Consider the following 27,500-nt stretch of genomic DNA (forward strand, 5'->3'; position numbering starts at 1 on the left):
CAAATGAACTGATGAGTATAAACCAGCAGAGAGCAGCCAACTGCATCAAATATGTGCGCGCACATGTGTGTGTGTGTGTGAGAGAGAGAGAGAGAGAGAGAGAGAGAGAGAGAGAGAGAGAGAGAGAGAGACTGTGTGTGTGCACACATATCTCATGGGCTGGTTTATCTGATGTGGATGAGGGTCACTATCCCTGGTGTCGAGAGTTTCATAGAACAGAGGGCCAATCAGTGCACCCCCACCCACTAATGGATGGATGCGTCCCAAAATTAATTAGCCTGACTAATGTAGTGTACACTTAATTTCGCTGCCTGTCTTTTGATTTATGGCAGGCCATGTGCACAAACGCACCGTGAAATGGAGCCTTATTGTGTGAGGAAGATTTCACCAGTAAACATGGCTCTGCCCCCTGTGACAAGCGTGCACCAGCACGGCTGCGGGGCACCAGACGCCACCCGGCATGCCAAGTGCGATGTAAACAGATGCATATGGACACACACACACACATACACATAGACACACACACACACACACATAGACACAGACACACACACACACACACATAGACACAGACACACACACACACACACATAGACACAGACACACACACACACACACATAGACACACACACACACAGACACACACACAGACACACACACAGACACACACACACACACACACACACACACAGACACACACACACAGACACACACACAGACACACACACAGACACACACACACACACACAGACACACACACACACACACAGACACACACACACAGACACACACAGACAGACACACAGACACACACACACACACAAAGACAACATAAGCAATTCTCCCCCTCTTTCTTTGGTACTAAAAACAAATGACTGAGTTGACTTTGGCATCAGAGGAGCACTGTAAACCTGTTCACATGGTGAAATATGAAATCTTTATTAGCTGTGCCCGTCAGTAACGAGCGGTTGTTTCCAGAGCTGGCGGGCTGCGGAGGATTGAATACAGCACCCCCTTTCCTTCCATGAACAGCTGGGACAAGAACAGAAAAGAACTCTGCTGTGGTCAAGCCCCCCGCGCACTGCCCGCCGCCACAGACAGGGGGCAGTAGCACCTGACCGCTAAAGAGAGAGCAAGCCCGTAGTCTCGAATCGCCGCCATAACGACAGCGCCCCGCGAAAGCGCCGGATAAACTCCAATTAAAACAAGCGCGAGTTGTGTCACAAGGACAGTAGATCAAGTCGGTAATTAACCTCCCCACTGGCCCCCATCAATCCCGAAACTGGAACGGCCAGGGCAGGCGGCACCATTTTTTGCCAAAATTAAATTTACATTCTATTAAGTTTAATTAGGAGAGATTTTAAATATACTGGCAAGCAGACGGCCGGCCGCACGGCTGTCACTGCACGCTCTGATTCACTACCAGTGGAACCCTGGGGTCCTGCGCCATCCCAGCATGCACTTCAGCTGCTGTGCTCTGGCACAGGCGGGTCCTGCCAGCTCTTCTTGACTCGCGAGCCCAATTGCCTTCTCAATACCTCTCACATGAATCTGTCTCCATCGCTCTTTTAATACACATCGATATTCACACGCTCACTTGTGCCCTCGCGCACACAAACGCCTGCACACACTGGCAGTCACACACACACAGATCCAGATCCCTCCATTAAAAAGGACCTAATAGATTCGACATTGTACTTGCTTTTTGGAAAAATACCATCAGCACAGCCATCTGTTTTGTTATCATAGGCCCTTAAAATGTCTCTGCCCCGCTTGTCTTTTCCTCTCGTATCCTAATCTCTTTCTCTGTTACACACACACACACACACACACACACACACACACAGAGACAGAGACGAGGAGAGTAGAGCAAAGAAGTGGGGGATGAGAGAGTTCGGACCCACGTGGACATGTCCTTTGTCCCCAGTGAAAAGCTTTGCTAAATGGGGGTCAATTGAAGCCAATTCCCCTCTGTCTGACACAATTACCGGAGTTCCCTGTTCACGAGTGTGTGTGAGTGAGAGTGAGAGAGAGATATATAGAGAGAGAGAGAGAGATAGAGAGAGGGAGGGGAGTGAGAGAGGGAGGGAGGTCCATGCCTCTGGTTACTGATCCTGCCGCACAAGCACGATAGGAATGTGCCACCTGTATCCAAGCAGCCCTGTACCCACCCTTTACCCCCTGCCCCCTGGCCCGCCGAGCCTCGCAGGGGCTCCCTGGGAAAGTAGAGCATCCTGATGCTCATGACCGTGTAAAGGTATGTAACGGAGCAGGAGCGTTAGCAGTTAGCAACGCTCAGCACCTTAGACACGTAGCCGCATGTGCTGACAGTGTATAAGCCTAGGAAATCACTATTAACAACAATAAAAACAACAACAACAACAATAATAATAACAATAATAACAACAATAATAATGATAATAATGATAATAATAATAATAATAATAATAATAATAATAATAATAATAAATGACAACAACTATTTTTTTTAAATCTTAAAAAAAACATTTATATTTAGGTTGCACTGATGATGAATGTTCAAAGAAACAGAGTCCCCCTCAACACACACACACACAAAAAAATCTGAAGCAAAGCATTACAAACAGTGAGGAAAGACAGAAAGGAGTCATCGTTAATAAAATAATCCACAGTAATGAAAGTGCAGTAGAAAGACCCTAATCGGAGCCCTACATCATTCCTCACACTTTCAGCCCTGGTAACTCAATTAGTTATCTGTCACAGGGCACATTTTTAAAAAGCCTTATACATTAGGCTTTCACAGAATTGAAACGAGTCAGTATGTGTGTGTGTGTGTCTGCGTGTGTGTGCGTGCGTGTGTGTGTATGCGTGCGTGTGTAAATCAGTCTTCTGTTAGGCTGGAAGGATCAATATAGTACAGTCCATCTGCAGCAGAGGAGCCGGCACACACTCCTCAGTTTTCTCCTGCTATTTAATCGTCATTAAAACACCGAACCAGCCCCTCGCTGGCAAAACGCATACACACGCCCACACACATCCATGCTGTGGCTGTGCAATAAACAAATGAACCCAAGAACCCCTTCCCCAAACTAAAAGATCCGTGTTTCTACACCGATCGGTGATGGCACGCGGCCACCGCACTGAGAGCACCGGGATCAGGACGCACACGGCCCTGAGCAATCACACGGCAGCGAGGGAGGGCCGCACTTCGGGGGCCTGGGCAGACTGCCCGCGGCGCAGCCCCCGTCAAAGAGAACAGAGGAAGACTATCATCTAGTGCGGCACACAGGATGAAGTCCTTCCTGCATCATTAGAGTCCGGCAAGTCATTCGACAATTCTACAAGAAAACAATTCAGCTATTCAGGGAGTCCACCCGCCCATCCGTCCCTCTGCACTTTAACAGTGAGAACCTCCTCAGCAAGGACAATGACCTGAATCTCCCTCTCTCTCTTGCTCTCTCTCTCGCATACATGCACTACTTCCATCTCTAACCTGTTTACAAGCATCACACCCTGAGCACATGTTAAGTAGAGCATGTCCAGCTACTGTTTATGAGTGAATAAGAAATGGTGACTGCCACTTATCTGTATGATGGAATGATCCAGAGAGAGAGAGAGAGAGAGAGAGAGAGAGAGAGAGAGAGAGAGAGTGAGTTTCTGCACTTATGAGAATGAAGGACAGACCTGCCTGTCCTGCTGTGGCATTTTACAACTGTGAGATTTATGACTCATTAATGTGCTCACTACTGCCCCAGCCCAGCTGTGTTTGCTAACCTAGCTGCAAAGTGCATTGTTATGTTACAGGGTTGTTCTCCCTCTCTCACTCCCGCACGCACACACACACCAGACACTATGTGCTAATGAGAGCCCCTATAAACCAGGCTGGGTGTGTGGGCATCCTTAGTGAACCATGAAAGTGTTGATTAAGATGTCATAAAGTAGCTCATTCAACCACACACACATGAGCTTTTGTGATTGTGTGTGTGTGGCTTAGAGAGAAACAGCGCGACTTAGGCCTAGATACAAAAGCAGTGAGAGAGATAAGGTGAAGATAGTGAAATGCCCGTATTGCAGGATGTCAGCGTGTACAGTGGTGCCTGCATCAGTAAAGATACATAAGTCTTACCTCTATGACCTGCTTTGAGTCCAGCCTGAAGTTAAAATCACCGAAAAGAAAATATGGCACCTTGTCGTAACGCTGATCTGTGATCCTGGAGAGAAAGAGAGTGACAGAGTCCATCAGCAGACAGAACAGACGCAGTTTCTAATCCCATCAAATCGTCAAATAGGATAGTGGTTATGAGGGAAATAGCACCACCTAGTGGCAAAGTCAACCTGATTCAGCTTAGACTGGAAAGTGTGGGGTCACTCTGCTCCTACTTTGACTGAGACCAACACTCCTCAAAGGAGTCATTAACTCCACGTATGTAAGGAGAACAGAGCGCCAGCATGTCTCCACAGTGGATTAATGAGAGGGGATCCGATGGTGTCTAATCTGCAGGATAACTCTCCCCCGTTCTCGCTATATTTCTGAGGACAGAATGATTCCTGGCTCCTGCTCTCTCCTACACACAGCTAGGAACAGTCCTCACGAGGTGTGTGTTCAGCTGGGGAAAACCCTGCTGTGTCAATGCAGGAGTTCCCACGGGGTCACACAGCAGCTTAGAAGAAGAGAAGTTTAGGAGGAGAAGCCTGAATTAAAATCTCCAACACTGGGAGGGTGAACGCTTGCTCAGCTGTCTGAGAAAGGAACTTCTCAAAGTGTCACTGTGTGTCAATATATTGGATTCATAATTTCCTGGTCAATAAAGCTTGGGATTTCCACCATGTCTAACGGGCTGTTTATGATGTCATTTTCAAGCGCTGGTCCAAGCATGCCCCCAGCAATGGAGAGAGCATGCACAGTGCCCTTTTCTGATTGGCTGAATCATGACAGCTCCTCCCCTCTTAATATAATGAGCTGCTCCCTCTCAACAGAGTCACTAGATGAGCCACATGTCCAGCGCCTGGTTTTGCCTACCAGTCCACCAGTCCCAGAGAGAGGCCAAGGTTAAATGTATTTAACAGTGTAATCATCCTAACAGTAGACATCTACATTTAAGGTGACACAACTTACAATTCCAACTGAGCACATGTTGAGCAAATGAGGGTTAAGGGCCTTGCACAGGGGCCCAACAACTTGGCAGTGGTGGGTCTTGAACCAGCAACCTTCCACTTACAAGTCAAGCACCTTAACCACTGAGCTACCACTGCCCACTGGTGGGCTCTAGACGATGTGCTTTAACTGGATTGCTTCTTTTCCTACTCTGTATGTGTGTGTGTGTGTGTGTGTGTGTGTGTGTGTGTGTTTGTCTATGTGTGTTGTGTCCTCTCATTGATCTGAGCCTGAGAACTCTACTATTCCACACACCACAGACTGAGGAGCAGCAGTGTCTGAGATTGGGGGGGGGGGGGGGGGGGGGAGACAGAGGGAGGAAGAAAGAAAGAGTGTAAGTCTCTCTCTCTCTCGCTCTCTCTCACTCCCACTCCCACAAATGTGTTATGAGGTGAGTGGGCTTTATCCCACTAACAGCCATGTCTAATGCGACAGGGCAGAGGGTTTTGTCCGGGGTCGGGGGTATCGGCGGCGGGTCAGAAGGTAATGCTCTGTTCGCATGCTGCTGTCCTGTAGCCCAGGCTCTGACCTGCTGCTCCCTGTGCTTGACTTTTAGCCTGGGGGTCTGTGGGCCCCGATACCACCCCGGCCCACATTAGCCACAGAGCGCTGGGCGTGAATGGGCTGTGAGGTGGGGGGTCCAGGGTACGCGCACACACACACATCAACTGCGTCATCAAGCTTCATTAAGGTGGACTGTATCGCTGTCACACACACTAACACACACAGAGAACAATCCTTTACACAGACTATGAACATGTTGTACCACAAGCCCAGGAAAAGTACAGAATGCCTCCTTACTGCAGGAAACAGTACTTTTAGGAAAGAATGTGTGTATGTATGTGTGCAAATGTGTGTGTGTGTGTGTGTGTGAGAGAGATAGTGGTAAGCAGATTCATTTAGGTTGTACTGGAGCTGTACAAAGTCTATGGTCAGGCACTAATTTATAACACACTCTTCTCTCTCAGGGCCCTCACAAACATACACACAAAGCTCTCTTTCTAAACAGATACAGAAATATTTCTAATAATATTTTGACACAATCACACACAGACCCGTGTCCATGGCACAGCGCATCTCTGCCTCTCTCTACTGGACAAAGAAAGGCTGCGAGTGTGGGGTGAGCAGCGCCGCTCGGCCCGACATGGCTCCTGCAGCCCTGACTCAGCTGTAGCGACTCATTTGCATGGAGTCAGGGGAGAATGTTAACACTGAAGAATGTGGTTGCTGCCAGTCATGTCAACGTCCTAACAGAAGCCTCGCTAATGACCTGTGACCTCTGGAAGTGACCACCCTCTAGCTTTTCTGCGACCAATGGCATCAGGTTGTGTGTGTGTGTGTGTGTGTGTGTGTGTGTCATGTTGGGGTGCTCACAGAAAGGGGAAGGGATCAGACAAAGGCAATTTTTTACGCATTTTCTTAAACCCAGTAGCACATACTATCTATCTAACAGGCCAAACTGACTGACATTTGATCAGCAAGATAAAGTCAAAGAACACTCTCCACCCGAGCACCCTCCAGCCGAGCACCCTCCAGCCGAGCACCCTCCAGCCGAGCACCCTCCACCCGAGCACCCTCCAGCCGAGCACCCTCCAGCCGAGCACCCTCCAGCCGAGCACCCTCCACCCGAGCACCCTCCAGCCGAGCACCCTCCACCCAAGCACCCTCCACCCGAGCACCCTCCAGCCGAGCACTCTCCAGCCGAGCACCCTCCACCCGAGCACCCTCCAGCCGAGCACCCTCCAGCCGAGCACCCTCCAGCCGAGCACCCTCCAGCCGAGCACTCTCCAGCCGAGCACCCTCCAGCCACTCTGTCTATAAGCATTTGGATATTCTGGTCAAGCAGAAATTGTGGGAATTGCTTCTTCTCACAATAGCAGTGAGGGTCAAACAAGGTGAATATGTACTTTTAGCTCGAGGGAAACAGTGGAATCTGAACATAGAAGAAACAGAGCGAGAGAGGCAGAGCAGCTGAAAGCACAGTACACTGTGTGTGTGTGTGTGTGTGTGTGTGTGTGTGTGTGTGTGTGTGTGTGTGTGTGTGTGTGTGTGTGTGTGTGTGTGAGTGAGTGAGTGAGTGAGTGAGTGAGTGAGAGAGAAAGACAGGGAGAAATGCACAGAGAGAGTCAGAAAGAGCCAGAATGGTGAGAGTATGAGCAGCCTTGACTGTTGTATAAGAGCCAGCTGATGAGACTGTGTGAATGTTTTTTAGGGTTATGTGAGAGAGAGACAGAGAGAGAGCTTGTGTGTGTGAGCGAAACAGAGAGCTAGCGCTAGGTGGGAAGAGGGTGTGGCTGACTGATTAACCTTTGACCCCTGGGCCTCCCAGGGTGAGGAGGCAGTTCACAAAGTCACTGCTGATGGACATTAATACCACACCAACACACAGCGGTAGCTTAGAGTGCCACCCAGTCCTGCTAAAAGCTTTCTCTATTCACACACTCCAAACTCACCACCATCTACAAACTAAGAGCCGTCACAGCCCTCTACTGTGCCTACCGGTCTCTCAGCCTCGATGAAAATATTTAAAAATCACATCACTCCGAGGGTGGTGACGAGACACAGTACGTCTTCCTCTACTTCACACACCCTCTTACACTTTAATCAATTCATTCAGCTGACCAGAGGGTCTCAATTACACCCACGCAGTCTACTCTACAGACCCTGCTGACTACTCGCCTTGAGCTAGCGCTCGCTCTCTCTATCGCTCTCTCTCCCTCCCTCCCTCCCTCCCGCACGCTCTCTCTCTCTCTCTCTCCCTCCCTCCCGCCCGCTCTCTCTCTCTCTCCCTCCCTCCCTCCCTCCCTCCCGCTCTCTCTCTCTCTCCCTCCCTCCCTCCCTCCCTCCCTCCCTCCCGCTCTCTCTCTCTCTCTCTGGCTGTTGTTCTGGGAAAAGCAGTAAGGGAAACATTTAGATTGGAGGGCTCTTTGAATTGGGTTGACAGTTGACTGATGACCGTCCATAAAGTGACAAAGAATAGCTGTGTGGCAGCCAGATCTGCTCTCCGCTTCCCCCTGGGAAACTAATTGCCCTGAATTGTTAACGGCAACATTATTTTTCTGCCAATCACAGCATTTCAATGCCTTGAAAATGAGCATGAAACAAGTCTTTTGACTGAACAGGAAAGTTAAATGTCTCCAATGTGGATCAAATTAACTTCAGGCTCCTGACAATGGACTATATTTGTGTGGGAATAATGAAGAAGGACAAAGCGCGTCTTTTTGGCCAAGATTTCACAGTTGTGATGTAAAACTGTCGTGGCCTGAAACGGAGCAACCTCTCTGAAAGGGAAAGCAAATGGAGACACATCCACTCCCACAAAGCCCACTCGCTCAGGCCGAGACGCTCACGGTCCTCGGTAGGACATTCAAAAATGTACCGAAGTCATGAAATCAAAGCAATCCGCGTCAGTCTCACGCCTTTACGTAATACGGGACCCCTGTGTAAAATATGCTTGTATATGTGAAAATTCCTTTATGGTTACATTACTTTCCCCTCTTGTGTTAAATGACATGGAATGAAATGTTTTGATTATTTTTTTTTTTTTTAGAAAAGAATTTCAAGAGGTAAAGAAAGTTGGGACTATTTTAAAAATGAATGAGAAGGGAGGAAGAACAATGATTTCACACCGAAATCCACCTACGGCTTAATATGGAACTGTGTCTCGCATTACACTGCTCTCAGTTCAGCCCAGGAGAGAAAGAAAGAAGAGAGAGAGGGAGAGAGAGGGAAAGAGGGAGAGAGAGAGAGAGAGAGAGAGAGAGAGAGAGAGAGAGAGAGAGAGAGAGAGAGGGAGAGAGAGAGAGAAAGAAAGAAGAGAGAGAGGGAGAGAGAGGGAAAGAGGGAGAGAGGGGGGGAGAGAGAGAGAGGGAGAGGAGGAACAGATAGGGCTAAATGCTACAACCTCTCACATTGTTCCCCTGGGGCCTTGAAGCAGTAGGCAGATAAACACTGTTTAGCAGCTGAAAGGAACAGAGGAAAGGAGCTTATCAGATGGGCTCTCAATGGGCTGGAAGGGGCGCGATTAGCCCCTAACCAGATAAGACTTAGCCCCTAACCAGATAAGCGTCGGGGGGGGTCTGCTCCTCTGAGCTGGGGACTAGCAGGCAGCCCTGCGAGGAGACCAAGGCAGACACACGAGAGAACGCGGGGCAGGAGGGACCGAGGCGCTCCAGGGGGGTGTGCGGGAATGACGGGTGTCTAACTGAAGGACGCCGACTAACTGTCTGACTGGGTTTGGGACTGAAGTAAGTGACCGGGCCGGGGGGGGGAGAAGAGGAGGAGGAGGAAGGGATAGGATAGGAGGGGGAGCAGGGGGAGGTCCGACCACATACTCTCCCTCTCCCTCTTCCTGCTCTCTCTTTCTGGGCTAGAAGTCAGCGGGAAGAACAATGGGCCAAAAAGATGTGGTTCCCAACCAGGCGGTGAATAGGGACACTGTTGGTGGTAGCGCTTCACTGAAAAGGCCACACAACCTCATTGTCCTTCCCCAACGCTGCAGTAGAATAGAGTTTGCTGGTGGCTGCCAAAAGGTTAGCAGCTCCAGTGAAAGGAGCCGAACATTATTCACTGGCCCCGACCGAGCCGGGGAGGTGGGCGTGGGCTTCCCCCGGGGCCCGTCCGGATCTACCTCGGGAAGGCTGGCTCTCCGGGAGTGGTACCCTCCATTTACAGGCAGCCACGGTGAAACACACTGCCGCCTCAACACTGACGCACCACCCACTCCCCTGAAATACAACCAGGACCTCCCCCAAAAGGGCAAAGTTCATGCCTCCATCACCTTTTAATAAGGGTTACTACCGCTGCTACCCCCCCCCCCCCCAACACACACACACACACACTTGTGCAAAACACAGCAGAACTCTCCAGATTTGACGGCCTTTTCTTGCATTAGGGTTTGGGTTTCTGCTCCTCTAACATTTAATGGGAGCTATGGACATCAGCTAGCATACACATGGCTTAGAGTGCCAGCCATGTTAGATTTCCATGGAAACTGGTGAGTATTTATGAGATGACTTTTAAAAATAAATCAACTTCAAGAACACACACACACCAAAAAAAATCACAAAAAATATGTCCCAAATCCTCAGTGTAAGCAACGAGGAGGTCTTTTCATACTTCATTATGTCCATAAATCCAGGTAAAATATGACTTCATAAAAAACCGTAAAAAGGCGTCGTATTCCCAAAGCACTTCCACTTGGCTGTCCATTAAAGCAAGACCATTCTTTCATCAGATGAGGACTCAAGAAGAGAGTGAACAAAATATGATCTTTGAAACATAAAAGGGGTCATAACTCACAGGGTGTCAGATGGCCGGCTCAATTATGTGGCGCATATGTATGCAGTTATTCAAAGTGGGTTTGTGTTGCCGCAATAGGAGCTACTCTGTGCATTCAGAATACATATGCATGCATGCACGCGCACACACGCGTGCACACACGCGTGCACACACATGCGCACGCACGCACACACACGCGACTAAAAGGATACTTTTCTGCTGTTTTGACTCTGTACTCCAGTACACTGGACTACAATGTCTACAAAGATAAAATGCAGAACGTCTGGTGTGCTGGAGGGTATTTACATTCATACTCAAGGTGAATCATATAAGCGATTGTTTATTCTCCACACCCTCACCCCTGTCACAGTGTCAATATGCAGAGTGTATTAAACTTGAGTGGTGCTACCCGGTGGATATCTCATCAGCATGACATTTCCCACTCTCTATATCTCACACACACACACACACACACACACACACACACACACACACACACACACACCTCTTACCTGTCCAGCACATAGCCGAGAGCTTTCTGTCGCGTGCCTGAGTAAACAGAAGGGCTGTTCTCCCAGGCCACCAGGTTGGAGGCGTCGTGGAACAGGTGAATATTGACCAGGTCAAATGCACTGGGGACATAGTGGGGACAAGGCAAGAGTGAGACATGCAGGAAAGCCATCGCACACAAAACCCATACAACACCGCACACAAACACCAAAGCCATACAACACCGCACACAAACACCAAAGCCATACAACACCGCGCACGAACACCAAAGCCATACAACACCGCGCACGAACACCAAAGCCATACAACACCGCGCACGAACACCAAAGCCATACAACACTGCACACGAACACCAAAGCCATACAATACCACACACGAACACCAAAGCCATACAACACCGCGCACGAACACCAAAGCCATACAACACCGCGCACGAACACCAAAGCCATACAACACCGCACACGAACACCAAAGCCATACAACACTGCACACGAACACCAAAGCCATACAACACCACACACGAACACAAAACCCATACAACACCGCACACGAACACCAAAGCCATACAACACCGCACACGAACGTCAATATTAAGAAGAAGAAGAAGAAGAAGAAGAAGAATTATTCAAATAAATAAATGGAAGAGGAAAAACAAACAAACACAAAGCTCTGTCTCTGAACTTAGATTTCAGTACTTGGATCATCATGTATATATATTTTTTTAAATAAAGGAAGCTCTTTAGGGCTAAAATGACGCTCCATTAAAGGACGAGACGGAAAAGCTCGCCTCTGCGCTCCACACTTTTCTGCACGTGTAGCCGTGAAGCAGTGTGCAGTGTGCGGACGTCTACGAGGACGCCCTTGAGCGGCGTGGCCTGGTCCTCTGCTGCACAGGGCCCTAGTCGGGTTACAAGTGACATGTGGAGAACACCACGGAGCGAGGTGCAGGGTGACAGCAGGTGGAAGCACGTTACTCCTTCGTCACCATTCCGTTCCCTCGCTACCCTCCGCCCTCCCTCCGGACAGGAGCCCCAGGGGCTGTCGGACAACATCCCTCTACTCCGATCCTTGGTTTCAGCCCCTTTGTTTTCTTGTGTTTCCTCTATTAGATTATATTAGCCCCTCCCCCAGTCCCGTCTCCCCGTGGAGAAAACCTTTACATCCAACGCGCAGGTCGCAATTGCATGTAATGTTTTCTGTCATCTGTCAGACGGAGCAGCTTGACTAACATGATTAGGCCTAATCCAATCGAGCCCTTCTCCTGCAGCCTGTACAGACGCACACACACAAACACACACACACACACACACACACACACACACACACACACATACACACATACACACACATACACACGACTAGAGGGGGCTGCCTGAACCACTTGCTAACTCGCTGGCCTAGACATGGTACATGTACAGAAACACAGAAGAGTGTGCAGTAAAGTGTGTGTGTGTGTGTGTGTGTGTGTGTGCGTGCGCACGTGTGTGTGTGTGCGTGTGCATGCATGTGTGTGTGCGTGCGCGTGTGCACGTGTGTGTGTGTGCGCGCGCGTGTGCACGTGCACGTGTGTGTGCACGTGCGCGTGTGTGTGCGTGCATGTGCACGTGTGTGTGCGTGTGCGTGTGCGCGTGTGCATGCGCGTGTGCGTGCGTGTGCGCGTGTGTGTGTGTGCGCGTGTGTGTGCATGCGCGCGCGCGCGTGTGTGTGTGTGTGCGTGTGTGTGCGTGTGTGTGTGTGTGCGTGTGTGTGTGTGCGCGCACTCACCAGTCCCCCAGAGCCCAGCGAGTCCTGATAAAACCTTTTCTTGACCATTTGCACTGTGGAAGAGTCACACACAACATTAGCACTTCACAGTGGTGTTCCAGTAGCTTCCCATTTCCCCGGTCTCCACACTGCTGCCAGTGCAATCCACATTCATTCCATCATTCATCAGGAATAGTGGATTTTTATGTGATTAAAAACAATCTTGAACACAAAGACAAAATGAAAGATACAAAGTCAAAGGGAAAAATTAAAACTAACCAAAGCTAAAAATGGAAACAAACAGAATGTTCCATCACTACCTTATGCAACAAGCAAGTACAAAAACATTCTGGTACAGAGTTTCGCTCATCTGTTCTTCGCTCCGTATGAATTTCTGAACTTCCTAATCTCATTTTCAATCTTCTGGACCATTTCTCATCATCGTATACTGAACGAATGACCACATCAGGACCACGAGAGCTTTCTCTGTCTCTCCCTCACACACACGCACACTCACTCTCTCACACTAACTGCACATGATTTACCACACAGCTCGTTATTAAACGTGAGACAAATTGAGACTGCGAGCATCCTCGTTTCCACTGCACAGACAAATAAATAAATAACCCCACCCTCCCTCAGCCTGAGCTTCTAATGGGGAGTTAACTGCTGCCGTGAATAAACTAATTACAGTCTGGGTCACATAATTACAAATTGACTAATTTTATTTTTTTTAAAAACTCTGATGCAAATTAAAAGGCTGAGAGGTATTTGATTGCGCCTCACATCTATCAGACCGCATTAGGGCAAGATTTACTGTATCAAACTGAATTACATTAGCATAGCTGAATTAATCTATAAGGCCGTGTGGAGGCGGCCTGGATGATGACACCAGCGCAGTGTATTCTGCTGTGGAAGAGAATGTAGGGGAGGCTTCACACACAGGCCTGACTGGGACTGCACTTCGGTTCTCTCCCAGCTTCTGATGGTATACCAGTGACCTCGCTGTAGGTTTGACTGGGTTGGTTATTTGTCTGCCAAACATCAATTTTCTGCTACCTGATGCTTCCAACACAAAAATCCAAACATCATATGAAAACACTCTGCAGAAGTGCTGTAGGAGTGTGCGAGTACATAGGGAGCGCCGTGCTGTAGGAGTGTGCGAGTACGTAGGGAGCGCCGTGCTGTAGGAGTGTGCGAGTACGTAGGGAGCGCCGTGCTGTAGGAGTGTGCGAGTACGTAGGGAGCGCCGTGCAGTAGGAGTGTGCGAGTACGTAGGGAGCGCCGTGCTGTAGGAGTGTGCGAGTACGGAGGGAGCGCCGTGCTGTAGGAGTGTGCGAGTACGGAGGGAGCGCCGTGCTGTAGGAGTCTGTTGATGACGTAAGGAGCGCCGTGTTGTAGGAGTCTGAGTACGTAGACAGCGTCGTGCTGTAGGAGTCTGAGTACGTAGACAGCGTCGTGCTGTAGGAGTCTGAGTACGTAGACAGCGTCGTGCTGTAGGAGTCTGAGTACGTAGACAGCGTCGTGCTGTAGGAGTGTGCGAGTACGTAGGGAGCGCCGTGCTGTAGGAGTGTGCGAGTACGTAGGGAGCGCCGTGCTGTAGGAGTGTGCGAGTACGTAGGGAGCGCCGTGCTGTAGGAGTGTGCGAGTACGTAGGCAGCGCCGTGCATTAGGAGTGTGCGAGTACGTAGGGAGCGCCGTGCTGTAGGAGTGTGCGAGTACATAGGGAGCGCCGTGCTGTAGGAGTGTGCGAGTACGTAGGGAGCGCCGTGCTGTAGGAGTGTGCGAGTACGTAGGGAGCGCCGTGCTGTAGGAGTGTGCGAGTACGTAGGGAGCGCCGTGCTGTAGGAGTGTGCGAGTACGTAGGGAGCGCCGTGCTGTAGGAGTGTGCGAGTACGTAGGGAGCGCCGTGCTGTAGGAGTGTGCGAGTACGTAGGGAGCGCCGTGCTGTAGGATTAAGTAAGAAAAAAACAAGGATGTGGGCCAGTGATTTTAAAGCTGAGGATTAAACATCACAAATCTAATCCTGTCACATAAAATTACCTTATAGAGAAACAGTCTTCTGCTCTGACCTCTCCCTCTCTCTCTCTCTCTCTCTCTCTCTCTCTCTCTCTCTCCCTCCCTCCCTCCCTCCCTCCCTCCCTCCCTCCCTCCGACCAGTGTAAGGGCCATCAGGTCAAGGAGCAGCTGTCCGTTAGAAAGGTCAGTGGGTTGGGGGTGAAATAGGTTGCCCCGATAGCTCCCAGCCAATGACAATGATGAACGGGCCATCCGTAGCTGGTCGCCGTGACTACTGGCCAGTGTGGGCCGGCCGCAAGCAGGAGGATAGCGGGGAAAGGCGGTCATGTGGGGCGGGAGGGATCTGGAGAGCGGGGGCAGTCTATAATCCCACATCCTGTCTCCCAAACGGATGACTCAATCTCAATCTAAAGCTGGTCACTTCACGAGTCCCCCTTTTTTTTTGGGGGGGGGGGGGGGGGGGATGCAGCTAGAACACTCCTAGCCGCTGACCTTTGTGAGGTCATGCCTGAGAGATCCCCCCCTGCCCAATAAATAACAGCCCCAGCTGGGCTCTCTTCAGCTAGAACCGTGCAGTCAGAAATGCACCCTGGGTAATAACTGATCGTCACAAGCGGTGACCAATGAAGCGTGGTGCAGTCCTCCCCGACGGTCCCGCGCCGTCTCCCACAGGAAAGGAGAACCAGGCTGGGCTCTGAAGAGGAGCTCCCGAGAGCAGAGGAGAGAGGGGAGGTCCACGCGCGCAGACCCCCAGCTTGCGTTCACAGCCCCATTGCAGCCTGTGGCCCTCTGGGGGGTTTGGAATTGAACGTTCATATGCCCGAAGACAACAGGAGGAATAAGGATGTGCTGTTAATTGTTCTGGCTAGAAAATAAAGCTCCTTGTATCTGCGCTGGGAGGTTGAGGAGATACAAGTCTCTGCATCATTCCCTCCCACAAATAAATCAAAGAAACGTCACAAACGGGCGCGTGGCGGCGAGACGCAGAAACGACAGAATCCATCAGCTCGACCTTTCACAAATAACGCGCCCCGTGTTTTGTCCACTTCCTTCTGAGTCGCCTTTTCAATTAATATCGTCCCAGCGCTCGCCCACCATTTAGAGCCATAACTCACGGTCACGCCGTTCTCCAGGCAGAGGGGGGCATGCACTTGTGGTGGGCCACCCAGCCTCCTGGAGGGAACACGGGATGCACCAGGATGCAGGACACAGTACAGACTAGTACACACACACACGAACACGCACGCACAAAAACCCACATAAAAACACACAAACTCTGCCTGCCCAATGTACTGATATATTAGCAAACCCATATTAAAAATACAGCAGCATGTTCTCCAAAAAGAAGACAGACAGACACACACACACACACACACACACACAGTGGTATGACGGCAAGAGGCATTTTCCCCTTGTTGCGTTGCCAGTAAAACCAATGGCCCGTCAATCAAATGAGAGAATGAAAGTCCTTCCCCTGCAATGATGTCATCAGGACATGCACGCGGGACAGTTTATGGACGATGCCAGTAAAACAAGCGTGAGTGCAGGGAGCCAGGCCAGCCGTCCCCCCTCAAACGCCCTCAACCCGCGGCAGTCGGCACTAGCCCGGCACCAGTGGGCCACACTTCCGGGCCTCACCCCGTGTCCTACGCCACTGCCGCCCCGGCCCGACCTGCGTACCTTCGCCAGAACCTGCTGGCTCGCAGGAACCGAGCCAGCCGTGGCGAGATCCGGCGTTACGTCTCGCCACGGATTCGCCGTTAATGGGATTCTTTAGCGCAGCAGATGGATGGCGAATCCGGCCGGTTTCATCTACTAAAAGAGGGCATAAATCTTGGGGTGGGGAAAGGCGGACGAAACCGGGGTTATCACCAGCCCAGACACCCCAGCGCAGCCTGCATTAGAGCATTAGTGAAATTAATTCATCTTTCATAAGAGGTCTGAGCTGTATCTGTGATCTATGATAACAACCAATCTCTCGCTACGAAGAAGACCGCTGGTGTGTGTGTATGTGCATGTGCATGTGCATGTGCGCATGTGTGTGCGTGTGTTAGTGCGAGTGTGAGCAGCAGTATCTGTCCCAGCTAGACTACACAAATCTACTGGTTTTAAATGGGATAACATTATCTGGAGTGCGGCTCTCACGAGCATCATCTGAGATTCATAACCCAGCTGGGGAACACACATGAATCAATGTGCAAACTCTCTGTGTGCTGCGTGGCCGTGGTGCGGCGCCTCCTTGGCGCTCCTCCTCGGCGCGCCTCCTCGGCTAGGCTGGCGTGTTCTTGCTTTGTTTGCTTATGTTCTCGTAATTATTGGGAACAGCCGCTGAATCACAGTAATTGGTTTTAGATTGTGTGGAAATGTCACATTTGGGGGGGGGGGGGACTGGGTAGGGAAGGTGTGTGTGCGCGCGTGTGTGTGTGTGTGTGTGTGTGTGTGTGTGCGTGCGCGCGTGCATGTGTGAAGGATGAGGAAATTGGGAGAGGTGCGTGAAAGGCCAGCTCTGTCTGCTTTTGCATATATTTGCGGGGCTGGCCTGCCGGAGCGTGGGTAACTGATGGGCTCTGTGGAGCCGTCTGACATCTGAGCACCTCCGCTCTTTATTACTGTATCAGCCTCGTGCACAGCAGTGCAACCGCACTCGGCAACACACACACACGCACACTCGCGCACACATACTCACATGCCACATGCAGATAGACACACACGCACACATAGTACACGCAAATACACAGTCAACATGAAAAGTTGCAGTGAAAGTGCGAAAGAGATCCTCTGCCACAATCCTCCAAGACGACACAGACTTCTGACAGCAGTTAAAGTCACAAACCATGACTAACCCGGAGGGAAATTACATTTTACATTTAAAACAAACCTGCTGAAGCTCCATTTAAAATGAACCATGCTGGAATTCTCTTGTAGACATTTCAAACTCTGCTTATGTTTTCAGAATGTTCAGAGAAAAAGAAACCCTTTAATAATTTAATAACCCTTCAATAATAAACACCGCTTACACGTGTAATCTAGGTGTCGTGTGTTCCAGCAACACACTGGTAAGCCCGCGGATTTGCACGGGGATGAACGCGACCCGGCCGTACCCGTCCTCACTACAGGAGCTGGGAAGCAATTCATTCATTCTTCCGGTTTGTGTCAATGAGAACAAAAATAGATCACATGGATAAGTGAAGGAATTTGGGATTTTTTCCCCCTAAAATTTCATATTTGATATATATGATGTATTCATATTTGTAGCATCAAGACTGTATACACAATTAAAAAAAAGAGTTTAATATATGGACAGACCTCTGGTTATCAGCTACAACTAATAAAATATCATATCATTAACTAAATATAAAGTTAAATCTAAAGTTATAAAGTACATGTTTCCACAGTGAAACAAGCATTGTCCCAAATATTTCTATCATAATTTTTATTTATTTTTTTAATTCAGAACTAGTGTCGTCTACTGCAATGGCTGTTATTTTTCTTTTCGATTCTGTACCAGAACCTCGTCTGCAGTGCAACACTGCAGTAATAGAGAACCCAGAATATGGGTGTCTGGGATATGGTGAATGCTCATTTGGAAACCATGTAATTGGCCAGAGGAGCAGGACACACACCTCAGGAAAGTAGTCTTGAGGAAACTTCTCCTTCTCCACCATGGGTGTGCTCTCTAAAGTGTCTGAGTAGATCTCCTTGCCAACCACCTTCTTGAACTTCTTGGCTAGATGAAGTAAACATAGGCGCACATGGGCATTAAATCACTGGGGAATTCTCTAGAGACACCGATCATGCTGAAACACTGCACGCTTTTTCCAGAGATGCTCCTTTAGTCTTTATCAAGCAACTGCTCCACCTGCTGGTTAAACAGACTAAACCGAGAAGTGCAGGTCTCCCAACACCCAGAGACACACTCACCCCTTCACGTACAGCAGGTCGTGTTCCACAGAAGTCCGAAATATTAACGTTTCTAAACAACCGATCAAATTTAAAAGCCTAACTTAACTCCGAGCACAAATGATTTAAATAAACGCAGTGCAGTCTACGTGCGATATATTTGCAGTTTTTGGCTTTCTCCGAAGGTGACTGGGGCCATTCTGCTGTGGAGCGTGTGAGCAGAGACGGGCTGCAACCCGGGGACGGCCCAGGAGCGGCGGGATCGTTCCGCCAGCGTGACTGCCTCTCTTCACCTCTCCCCTGTCCTTCACGCCCGTGGCAGCAGCTAACGCAGACACTCATGTAATAGGAGCTGCTTTAATTAGTGTGACCGCGGGGACCCGTGACCTCTGACCCCTGCAGCTGATGAGGTCAACACTAACTGTCCAATAACCTGAGAAGACTATTACCACAGCATGAAATCTCATGAATTAAATTCTAATATTAATAAGCATGGCTATTCCTCATCACTGACTCCATTTCTCTGGATTACTTTTTCGGCCTAGGACTAGCGGCCAGCCTGATCGCGCTGATCTAATGGAACCGGGCGATGTGATTGAGACGCCTTATTAACAGCGAGCGTGGATTGGCAGGCGAAATGAGGGAACTTACCTTTGAAATCAAACTGGTGGATGTTTTTCAAGGATTCGTGTATAAAGTAGCAACACCCTAGTGCCTGCGCAAAAAGAGACAAGAAAGAGGGGAGAAATTTAGAGACAAATGCAAAGATCTCAAAAGCGTTCCGGGACCGGGAGCGCCATTTTCCTCTGGGACACCTGAGGGGGCGGATGTGGCCTAGGTGGCACGGAACTTCTAGAAAGACTTCCTCCACAAATGCAACTCCACGACACCTCCCAAAGCAATTCTGCCCACATGAATGGAGTGCGCGAGCTCTGATCAGAACTCCCAGCAGCGCCCACGCTGCACAGAGGCCCGGCGCTTTTGAGTTCACTGCACCCAAATATGACATGTAAATTATAGATGGACCCAATTCTGTCAAAGCAGTCTGAGCCTTTCACAGAGGGCCCCGTCCGGCAGAGTTTAGCATGACCAAAGATTTACTTCAATAGGATTATATTCTTAATTTTACCGAACAATCAGACAGTTTCCCCATTCTGGGGACAGCCCAAACAAACTCAGTGAGAAAGAGTGGGTGGGGAAAAAACCCTCTTTAGGTTGAGGGATTTGATCCGGTTCACAGTTCACTAGCTGCGTTTGGAGGAGCTTTCTCCCCTCACGCTCTCCAGGCGGCCGCAGATAAAGCCGCGGAGCTGATCTCGCCATCCCGAGGCTTCAATGCAAAGGGCCCGCTCTCTCAATTGTCCTGTAAACCTCAGACACCTCCGCAGCTCTTGGGGGGGGGGGGGGGGGGGGGGGCATGAAGACAGCGCCAACAGCTCGGGACCCTTAGACAGACAGCACGATGGACGGTTGGGGAAAGAGACGGCAGGAGGGAGAAAGACACGCAGAGGCGGCGAGAGTAGGACGCTCTTTAGCTCGGTAACTAGCGCAAAGGCCGAGGTGGGGGTGGGGGGTGGGCGTTCTGGAGGGGCTGGCGTGGACTCACACCAAGGGCTGCGGCTATGGCAGGCACTGACGGAGGTGGACAGTGCTTGGCCCTGGCCGTTATTTACGCGTGCGGCACATTTAGATACTAAACATGCGCTGATGTATGGTGAGCGCAGACGCCAGGTCCCGTACCACTCCCCGTCGCGTCCGACACACAAACTATGCACGAGAACAGCTACCAGGCGGACTAGAAACAGAACACTTTCCTCTGCTCTGCACGACTTCGGAAGAGATAGAATCCAAAGGCATAGAGGAGAGAGAGAGAGAGGGAGAGAGAGAGAGAGAGAGAGAGAGAGACAGAGAAAGCACCAGAGAACACAGTTTTACACATATGTATTGTGTCAACAGATGCCCATCAAAGCTTTTACATAACAATAACAACATTGCTGAGAGGAGTAACAGCTTTGGGCTGACGCTGAACGTTATTTATACGCGTTACCCCGTGTGTCCTTGAGGCCCAGGAGCAGGTGAAACCACACCAGCGCTGACACGCTGGCTCCTCTCCGTCCTACCGACACACGAAGCTATAACCAAACAACCTTGCCAAGGCCGACCGCCGTAAATGGCATCGTCATGATTTCTCCCAGAGAATTCCGATTAATCACCCCTCCAATAACCGGCAAACAACGGCGCATAAGCGTCCATCGTGGAAAAAAAAAATCCGATACAAGCGCTCTAATAAATATTTAACATGGCAGTTCAAACCGACGGTCTGGTTGCGCCTCCCTCTGCCAGCCTCTCCTCCTGAGCTGGGGCCCCTCTTCATGAAGAACCTATTATATTAGCGGCCTGCAATTAATCCATTTGTCTCGGGGCATGACAGCCTCAAAATATTAATTGGAGCCAGAGCGCGCTGACAGGAAGTGCTTATCTTCTAGCCGGTGCTTTACAATGGCCCATGTCAGGCGTATGTTTGTCACGTCCCGCGTTATTGATTAGCTGCCAGATTCACTTGAAATAATTAAAAGTGTATTTTACATATTTATAAACCGGACTGTCATGGGCGCTACTTAATTCTGCATTAGTAGGAATGCACTCTATTAAGTGCACGGGGCGGGCGGGTGGGCGAAGGGAAGTGAGTAATCGCAGTAATTGTAGACAGAAAGACAATAACTGGGCCATAAAAGGCAAGTTTTACAGCCGGCCCCGGGAAGGCTCTCGCGCGGTGTCTCTCTCTCTCTCTCTCTCACACACACACACACACGTGGACGCAGGTGTGCTGCGCGCGTCTCACCGCTAGAGAGACAAGCAGGACAAAGCACGGCAACTGCATCAGATTCAGCGAAACTCGATTTCCGTTCACGGCCCAAAGGACGGCCGGTAGGGAAAAACGTATAGCGGAATCTTCCGAAGCCCTTACCGCGTGTATTCGCTCGGGAGGCCGCGCGCTAGTCTCTCGCGAGGCGGACCACTTAGGGAGCAGAGAGATGCTCGAATCTCGTGACCTTTAATGGATTTTCTGCATTCAATTTGAAATATGAGCCATAAAGCAAAGATAAAAGTAGTCATTTTTCCCTAGTGGTCAGAGTGCTGGTTTCTGCCGAGTGCAGCGGTCAGCGCCCTGAATGTAGACACGCACAATATTGTGACACCAGCGTGCGGGGAGGTCGAGGTTGGTGCGTGCCTTCAGCCAGGGAGGATGGCGTCGTAAGCCAGCCCGGCAACTGAGTGCAATACGCCGCTTGGAAATGGAAACAGTGAATTAAGCATTTGCACGGGACAAGGCCATCGGTCTCAGATTCCTTCAGCTCCCAGGTTAGCGGCTAACTCCGGTTAAAAGGTAGTAAACAGCTCCGGTTTCTCACCTCCAAGCCACACTCGCAGAGATGAAGCGGGAAACGGAGACCTCAAAAGGTGCGTACATGTATAGAACACAGTCTAAATGGAAGAGCGGCCTTAGAGACAGAACGTTACGGATCCCAAGGAGGATTTTGCAGTTTGGGTTTTTATTTTGTTTAGGTTTATACGTTCTACCACGGTATTAACGCTGTGAATAGCTATCCGATTGTGTGTGAAATTACTGAAGGGCCCTCATCAGTCAACGAACACTCTGAATGTCACTACATGCACGCACGCTCAGACAGACAAGACACACTCCCACACATCCCCGCGCGCGCACGCACACCTCCCCCAACCTCGATTTTAAAGGTCAGTTCTACATGTTGCCAGAGCTCGTGTCAATCCATGAAGCGAAGCTCAACAACGATCCTCTCAAAACATCACCCGACCGGACTGGACAGCTGGATAAATGCAGTAACTGCGTCAACTGAATGTTGTCTACCATCAATGTGCGTGCATACACACACACACACACACACACACCCCACAGGATGAGCAGCGAGCACAGCTGCGGCGTGACACATTCGTGCCGCATCGCCAAGGGAAAACGCTTTTTTGCACAGACCATGATGGATCGGCACAGCAACCGGCCTGCTTGCAAATAAGAGCAAGTGACAGAGCAACTTTAAATGAGAGTTTTGTCTGTGTATCCAGTCAGGACCTTCTGCAGCAGATGAAGAATAGACAGAGAAGCTCAATACTCTGAACACTCAATCAATGAGTGAGGGCTGTTTGGCAAACACATAGAGCTAAAAGGGTGGGGGGCATCTCGATCTGTATTTCCCCCTTGAAAAGCCACCCAGGTATCGACGCTGCCTCCTTCTGCTCTCCTTTCCTCTCCATCTCTGTCTGTCCGCCTCTCTGTCTGTCTGTCTCTCAGAGTGTCGTGTTTGCAGAGGATGACAAACAGCCTGTTTGTGCAGCAGTGGAGGTTTGTGGAGGTTTGTGGAGGGCAGCAGGAGGAGAACTCAGGCTCTCCCAAAGCCCTCTGCCAGTGCCCGCCTTTCAGTCCCGCCTCGCTCCCAGTCCCGCCTCGCTCCCAGTCCATTACAGCCGCTATGGCTTCAATCTCAGGGCTCGAGCGCCCCAATTAACGCGAGTCACTCATTTCGCTGTTGGTCCGCAACAATGAAAGAGCAATGAACCACATTTCAGGGTGTTGGATGGAAATTAGGAGTCACCATACATTTCACCTCAAGCTGTGGCGTATCAGCGTCGTGAACCAGGCCAACAGAACAGGCCATAAGATCCGGAGGCAACGCCACGCCGAGATTTAGACGAGAACGTTTCTACGCAGGAGAGGTGAAGCCATACGGACCAATACCACCGTGTGCTGGTGGTTACTGCTAACCATCCAGGCTTAGCTGTGTAATAGTGTGTCTGCTTTGCTTAAAGTAGCACAGAATAATCACCTGTTTTCCTTAACAGAGTGAGAGAAAGAGAGAGATAGACACACACACACAGACAGTGAAAGAGACAGAGAGAGCAAGACACAGAGAGCCAGAGAGAGAGAGAAATGGAGAGAGAGAGAGAGACACACACACAGACAGTGAAAGAGACAGAGAGAGCGAGACACAGAGAGCCAGAGAGAGAGAGAAAGAGAGAGAAATGGAGAGAGCATGTTCAGGTGGTCAGAAAGACAGAAAACCACATACAGAAATGACAAGTGGGGGTGGGCCTCCTCTCATTTTGTTAAAATGCCCCCTAAACTCCTGCAGCATGCTTGTATGATTGATCTGTAAACCTCTGATTTTATTTCCCCTTTTTGCAAAAATGTTATGGATGGGTCTAAACAAGGCGTAATTGGCCAAACCAGGAGCACGTACAGGACCTGCCAACAATCCGGCCCGCTCCCAAGGTTGGCCGCCCTAGCAGGGAAATATTGTGCATTCATTTCATTTAGTCTCTCCTTCCAACATCCAATGGTAGAAGTTAATTAAATTGCTTGTCCATTGTGTTCATCCACTTACAAAGTTAATGATATTGTGCAGGGGGATTAAAGAGCGTTTTATAAAGCGCAGGGGATGGGAGCTGGCAGCCTCCACATTGCCCGCTTGAACCCTGTCAGTCGGCGAGGCCGGCGGCCCCTGTAATTAGCAGCGAAATGGATGCTCCCATCTGCCAATTCCCTGCCATGCTCATCAGTCGTGCTGAGGCCCCTCCAACCTGGTCGCTCACAGGGGTCTACGGCAATAAAGCCATCATGCCAATGACATTCAACCAGAAAGAATGGGGGGGGGGGAATCATAATACAACTCTGCATAAAGTGATTACACCCTTTGTAAGGAGACATTTTGGCATGCTTGTTGGTCCCTGCCTCCCTGCCAACGCCTTGCATGTAAACTCATATTATATATACACTCAGGATTGTTTAAGTGCAACCGTGCAGGCCTGTCATCTTGCTTGAATAACGTCAGATCTAGACTCCTGTCTGGGTTTATTCATATGACGAAGTTAGAAAAGCAATTATGGAGCAGAAATTAACATAATTCAGACAGTAACATAAGTTATACACGAGCACCACACAACCCAAATTCCCCCGTGCTTACAAGATGTTTTCCAGGTATAAGCACTTCCCATTTTTATACGCAGCCTATATTTCTGTACATAAACAACCAAACTGAAGCGATGACAATGTTTGAAGCCAAAAAGCTCGATATATTTCAAACGCATTCCGCTCTGCAGCCGCAGCAGGTTTTTATGACGGCATAAAAGCAGCACATCAGGCTAAATGAGATTTCACCTGGCGCGCCCAACTCCGTCCCTTGTGCCTGCTAACCCACACACCTTCCCGTGGCCACGGGAGCGCCCGCGGAGACGTTTAAGAGCACGGTGGTGTCCCTCACACCAACAGGGCTGTCCACGAACTGCCCCCGGGCCAAGAAATCGGTACCTCCATCTCAGGAAACACTCTGCAGCCTCCAGACATTAAAAGGGCAGCTAGTGCAGTTAGGTATGAGACTGCAAGCAGTCCTTGATGCCTCGATCCGCAAAGAACCCAGCGGTTTAGGCCAGTGGCGTGGGGAATAACCTCTCGTGTGGAGTACGCACAAGCCACTGGGGCTAATCTCATCATCCCCTGAAGGACCACGTACATAATGAACATTATCCGTGTTATTAGATTTGCCAAAAAAGAAAAATCAAAGGGCGAACAATTGAGGAATCCATTAGTAATTAAAATGACATTACCTCACTCTCTCTTCAGCCAGTACATGCAGGGCTGCCAAGGCCGTCGTTTAATTGTTTCAAATGCTGGGGATAAAATGCTTTTAATATACTTAGGCTCATTAATGTAAATCATATTCCACTATGGATGTCCAATAATTAAAAAGAATATTTCAACTTGTGCCATTATTATTGTTTTCCCTAAAGATATCCTCATTAGATAGATACTTTTAGAAATGACAGGTCTAAAGGGCCATTGATTTTTCTTTATTTTCTGCTTTTGAAAATATTGTTAATGTTGACATTGAATGCTCATCAATCTAGATTATCATGCTGTTTAATATGTGGCCTGCTGCTCTGATCGTCCGTTATGTGTCTGATTGGATTAGGAGAGTACCGGATGCAAAGCAAGCTTCTGCCTTTACAGGGCAACAGGAGACACGCATAGGACCCAACAGCAAGGAGTCCTAGCCAATCGGAGTCCCAGCCAGTTGGAGTCCTAGCCAACCGCAGCCTAGCATAAGGCCCACAAGGACAATCATATTAAGCTGAACTTTCATGGAGCACCATCGCTACTCTTGGGTGCAATGTGAAAATATGGATGAGTTCTGGATCCGCGGGTTGCTAATGGAGCCGCAGCTGTGGACCCGTCCCGCCCCAGGTGTGGGAGTTACCAGTCCGGACATCGATCGACCCACTCTCTAGCGGGATGGTGAGAGGTTGTAGAGCAGGCAGGGGACTGGTCACGCGACCACGGCAAGAGCCTTTGATCCGGACCTTATGTCCTCTCCACGGAGCTCTGGTGGCCTTGCTATGACAAACGGCCCCCCCACCGGTTGTCCAATAGGATACAGTTTTATAGCATTGGTCCACAATAAAATATACTGCTCTGAGACATCTTAGGGTTATTCATCAGTCCGTCCAGGGAGGGATTTATCTATATGTTCCTCATTTTTTCACCAACATCTTTTCACCTTTTCCTCACCCCTCACACAAGTGTCTTCTGAAATGCCACAACATGGCCCCTGGACAGCGCTATCATCAAACACTATTTTTACATGGCCACGTACAGCTATGGTCACTCGAAGTATCGACTGCAGAACAGTTTGGCCAACAAATCCGGAAGAGTCTGTCGGTTTCGACCTCGGGCGACGGCCTATAATCTACCCCCACTGGGAAGGCCACGTTGTTTTTGAGAGCCTTAAAGAGCCTGGTGGGGGGGGGAATATCGTTCTGTGAGGGAACGAGGCGTCCTTTCCACAGATACTGTCGGAGGCGTTATCGGGACACAAACAGCGAGCACAGAGCCGTGAAGCTTTAGACAGAGCTGGGCCAAAGCCCACGGCGGGCCCGCGTCTCCGCTAAGTCCCAGCGCCGGACACCATTCGTGCCGCCTTTGTCTTTATGTAAAAGCCGATGCCTGCCAGTGATGTGTTATGTAAAGTGGGCCAGGCCTGATTGAAATGAAGGGATATCCTCCATGCTAGCTTAGTTATACTTCAGTGCATCAGCAGAGAGAAAGAGAGAAAGAGAGAGAGAGAGAGAGAGAGAGAGAGAGAGAGAGAGAGAGAGAGAGAGAGAGAGGCCGTGTCACCGGAACGGTTGCTGGAAACGTTTCTCAAAATTATGTCGTGCGGGTGGGGGAGGGTCGTGTGATAATAGCGATAAGTAAAGAATAGACGAGTTTCTGTACGCAGATGTTCTTTCAGTTTACTGGGAGAATCATAAATCAGAGTCATTCCCAGCCTTGCAGGGAGGGAACCAAGAGAGCGGCCACAAGGACCAGAGAGCAGGCTGGCGGAAAAGTCCGGAAACCTCTGTTTAGGACATAAAAGACACAGCTTCACAGGCGTCTGATGCCATTGTGACAGTCCCAGAGTCCTGGGTCTCCTTTGGTTCCATGTCTTCAGTCGAAACTCCCAATATTCACCCAGCAGAAACTATTCACTTTACTGTTTTCTATAATCCTCGAAAATAAACTGCATCAAATAATATAAAATGCAAAAAATAAAAATAAAAAATACAAATTATTGCTTTAAATGATTCCCTTTCAGATTATAAACAAAACATTAAAACAGCAGTTTATAGAAACAGAGCCGTTTACTAATATTTGGCTCTGACATAATTTAGAATTTAGATTCCTTTCATTTAAAATGCATACTACAATTTTAATTTAAGTGCCCTGGTGTTTGTGTGTTATCTGTGTAATATGGTAACTGAATGCATCTGAACTTTTAAACGTTAGCTACCCTGTGGGGGTTTTTTTATGACCAAGATAAACCAGAACCAGAATTCTAATCAT

The 27,500-nt window shown here is 49.5% G+C and overlaps 1 protein-coding gene across 14 annotated transcripts in view; it reads right to left on the reverse strand.

The window, feature by feature from the left end:
* Positions 1–27,500, reverse strand: part of inpp5a (inositol polyphosphate-5-phosphatase A) — a 105,028-nt gene that overhangs the window by 30,746 nt on the left and 46,782 nt on the right. For 5 of the 14 annotated variants that reach the window (XM_081724602.1, XM_081724598.1, XM_081724596.1 and 2 more), the window contains 6 exons: positions 19,238–19,301; positions 18,310–18,413; positions 12,689–12,741; positions 12,154–12,192; positions 10,927–11,046; positions 4,106–4,190 (listed from right to left, as the gene is read on the reverse strand). In XM_081724602.1, the coding sequence (XP_081580728.1) occupies positions 4,106–4,190; positions 10,927–11,046; positions 12,154–12,192; positions 12,689–12,741; positions 18,310–18,413; positions 19,238–19,301 (465 nt within the window). Of the gene's footprint in view, positions 1–4,105; positions 4,191–10,926; positions 11,409–12,153; positions 12,193–12,688; positions 12,742–18,309; positions 18,414–19,237; positions 19,302–27,500 lie in introns of all 14 variants that reach the window. The other 9 variants (XM_035531373.2, XM_035531374.2, XM_081724599.1 and 6 more) reach the window with 6 other exon arrangements.

Source organism: Electrophorus electricus, chromosome 12, assembly GCF_041902795.1.
Source record: "Electrophorus electricus isolate QZ-2024a chromosome 12, ASM4190279v1, whole genome shotgun sequence".
NCBI classification, from domain to species: Eukaryota; Metazoa; Chordata; class Actinopteri; order Gymnotiformes; family Gymnotidae; genus Electrophorus; species Electrophorus electricus.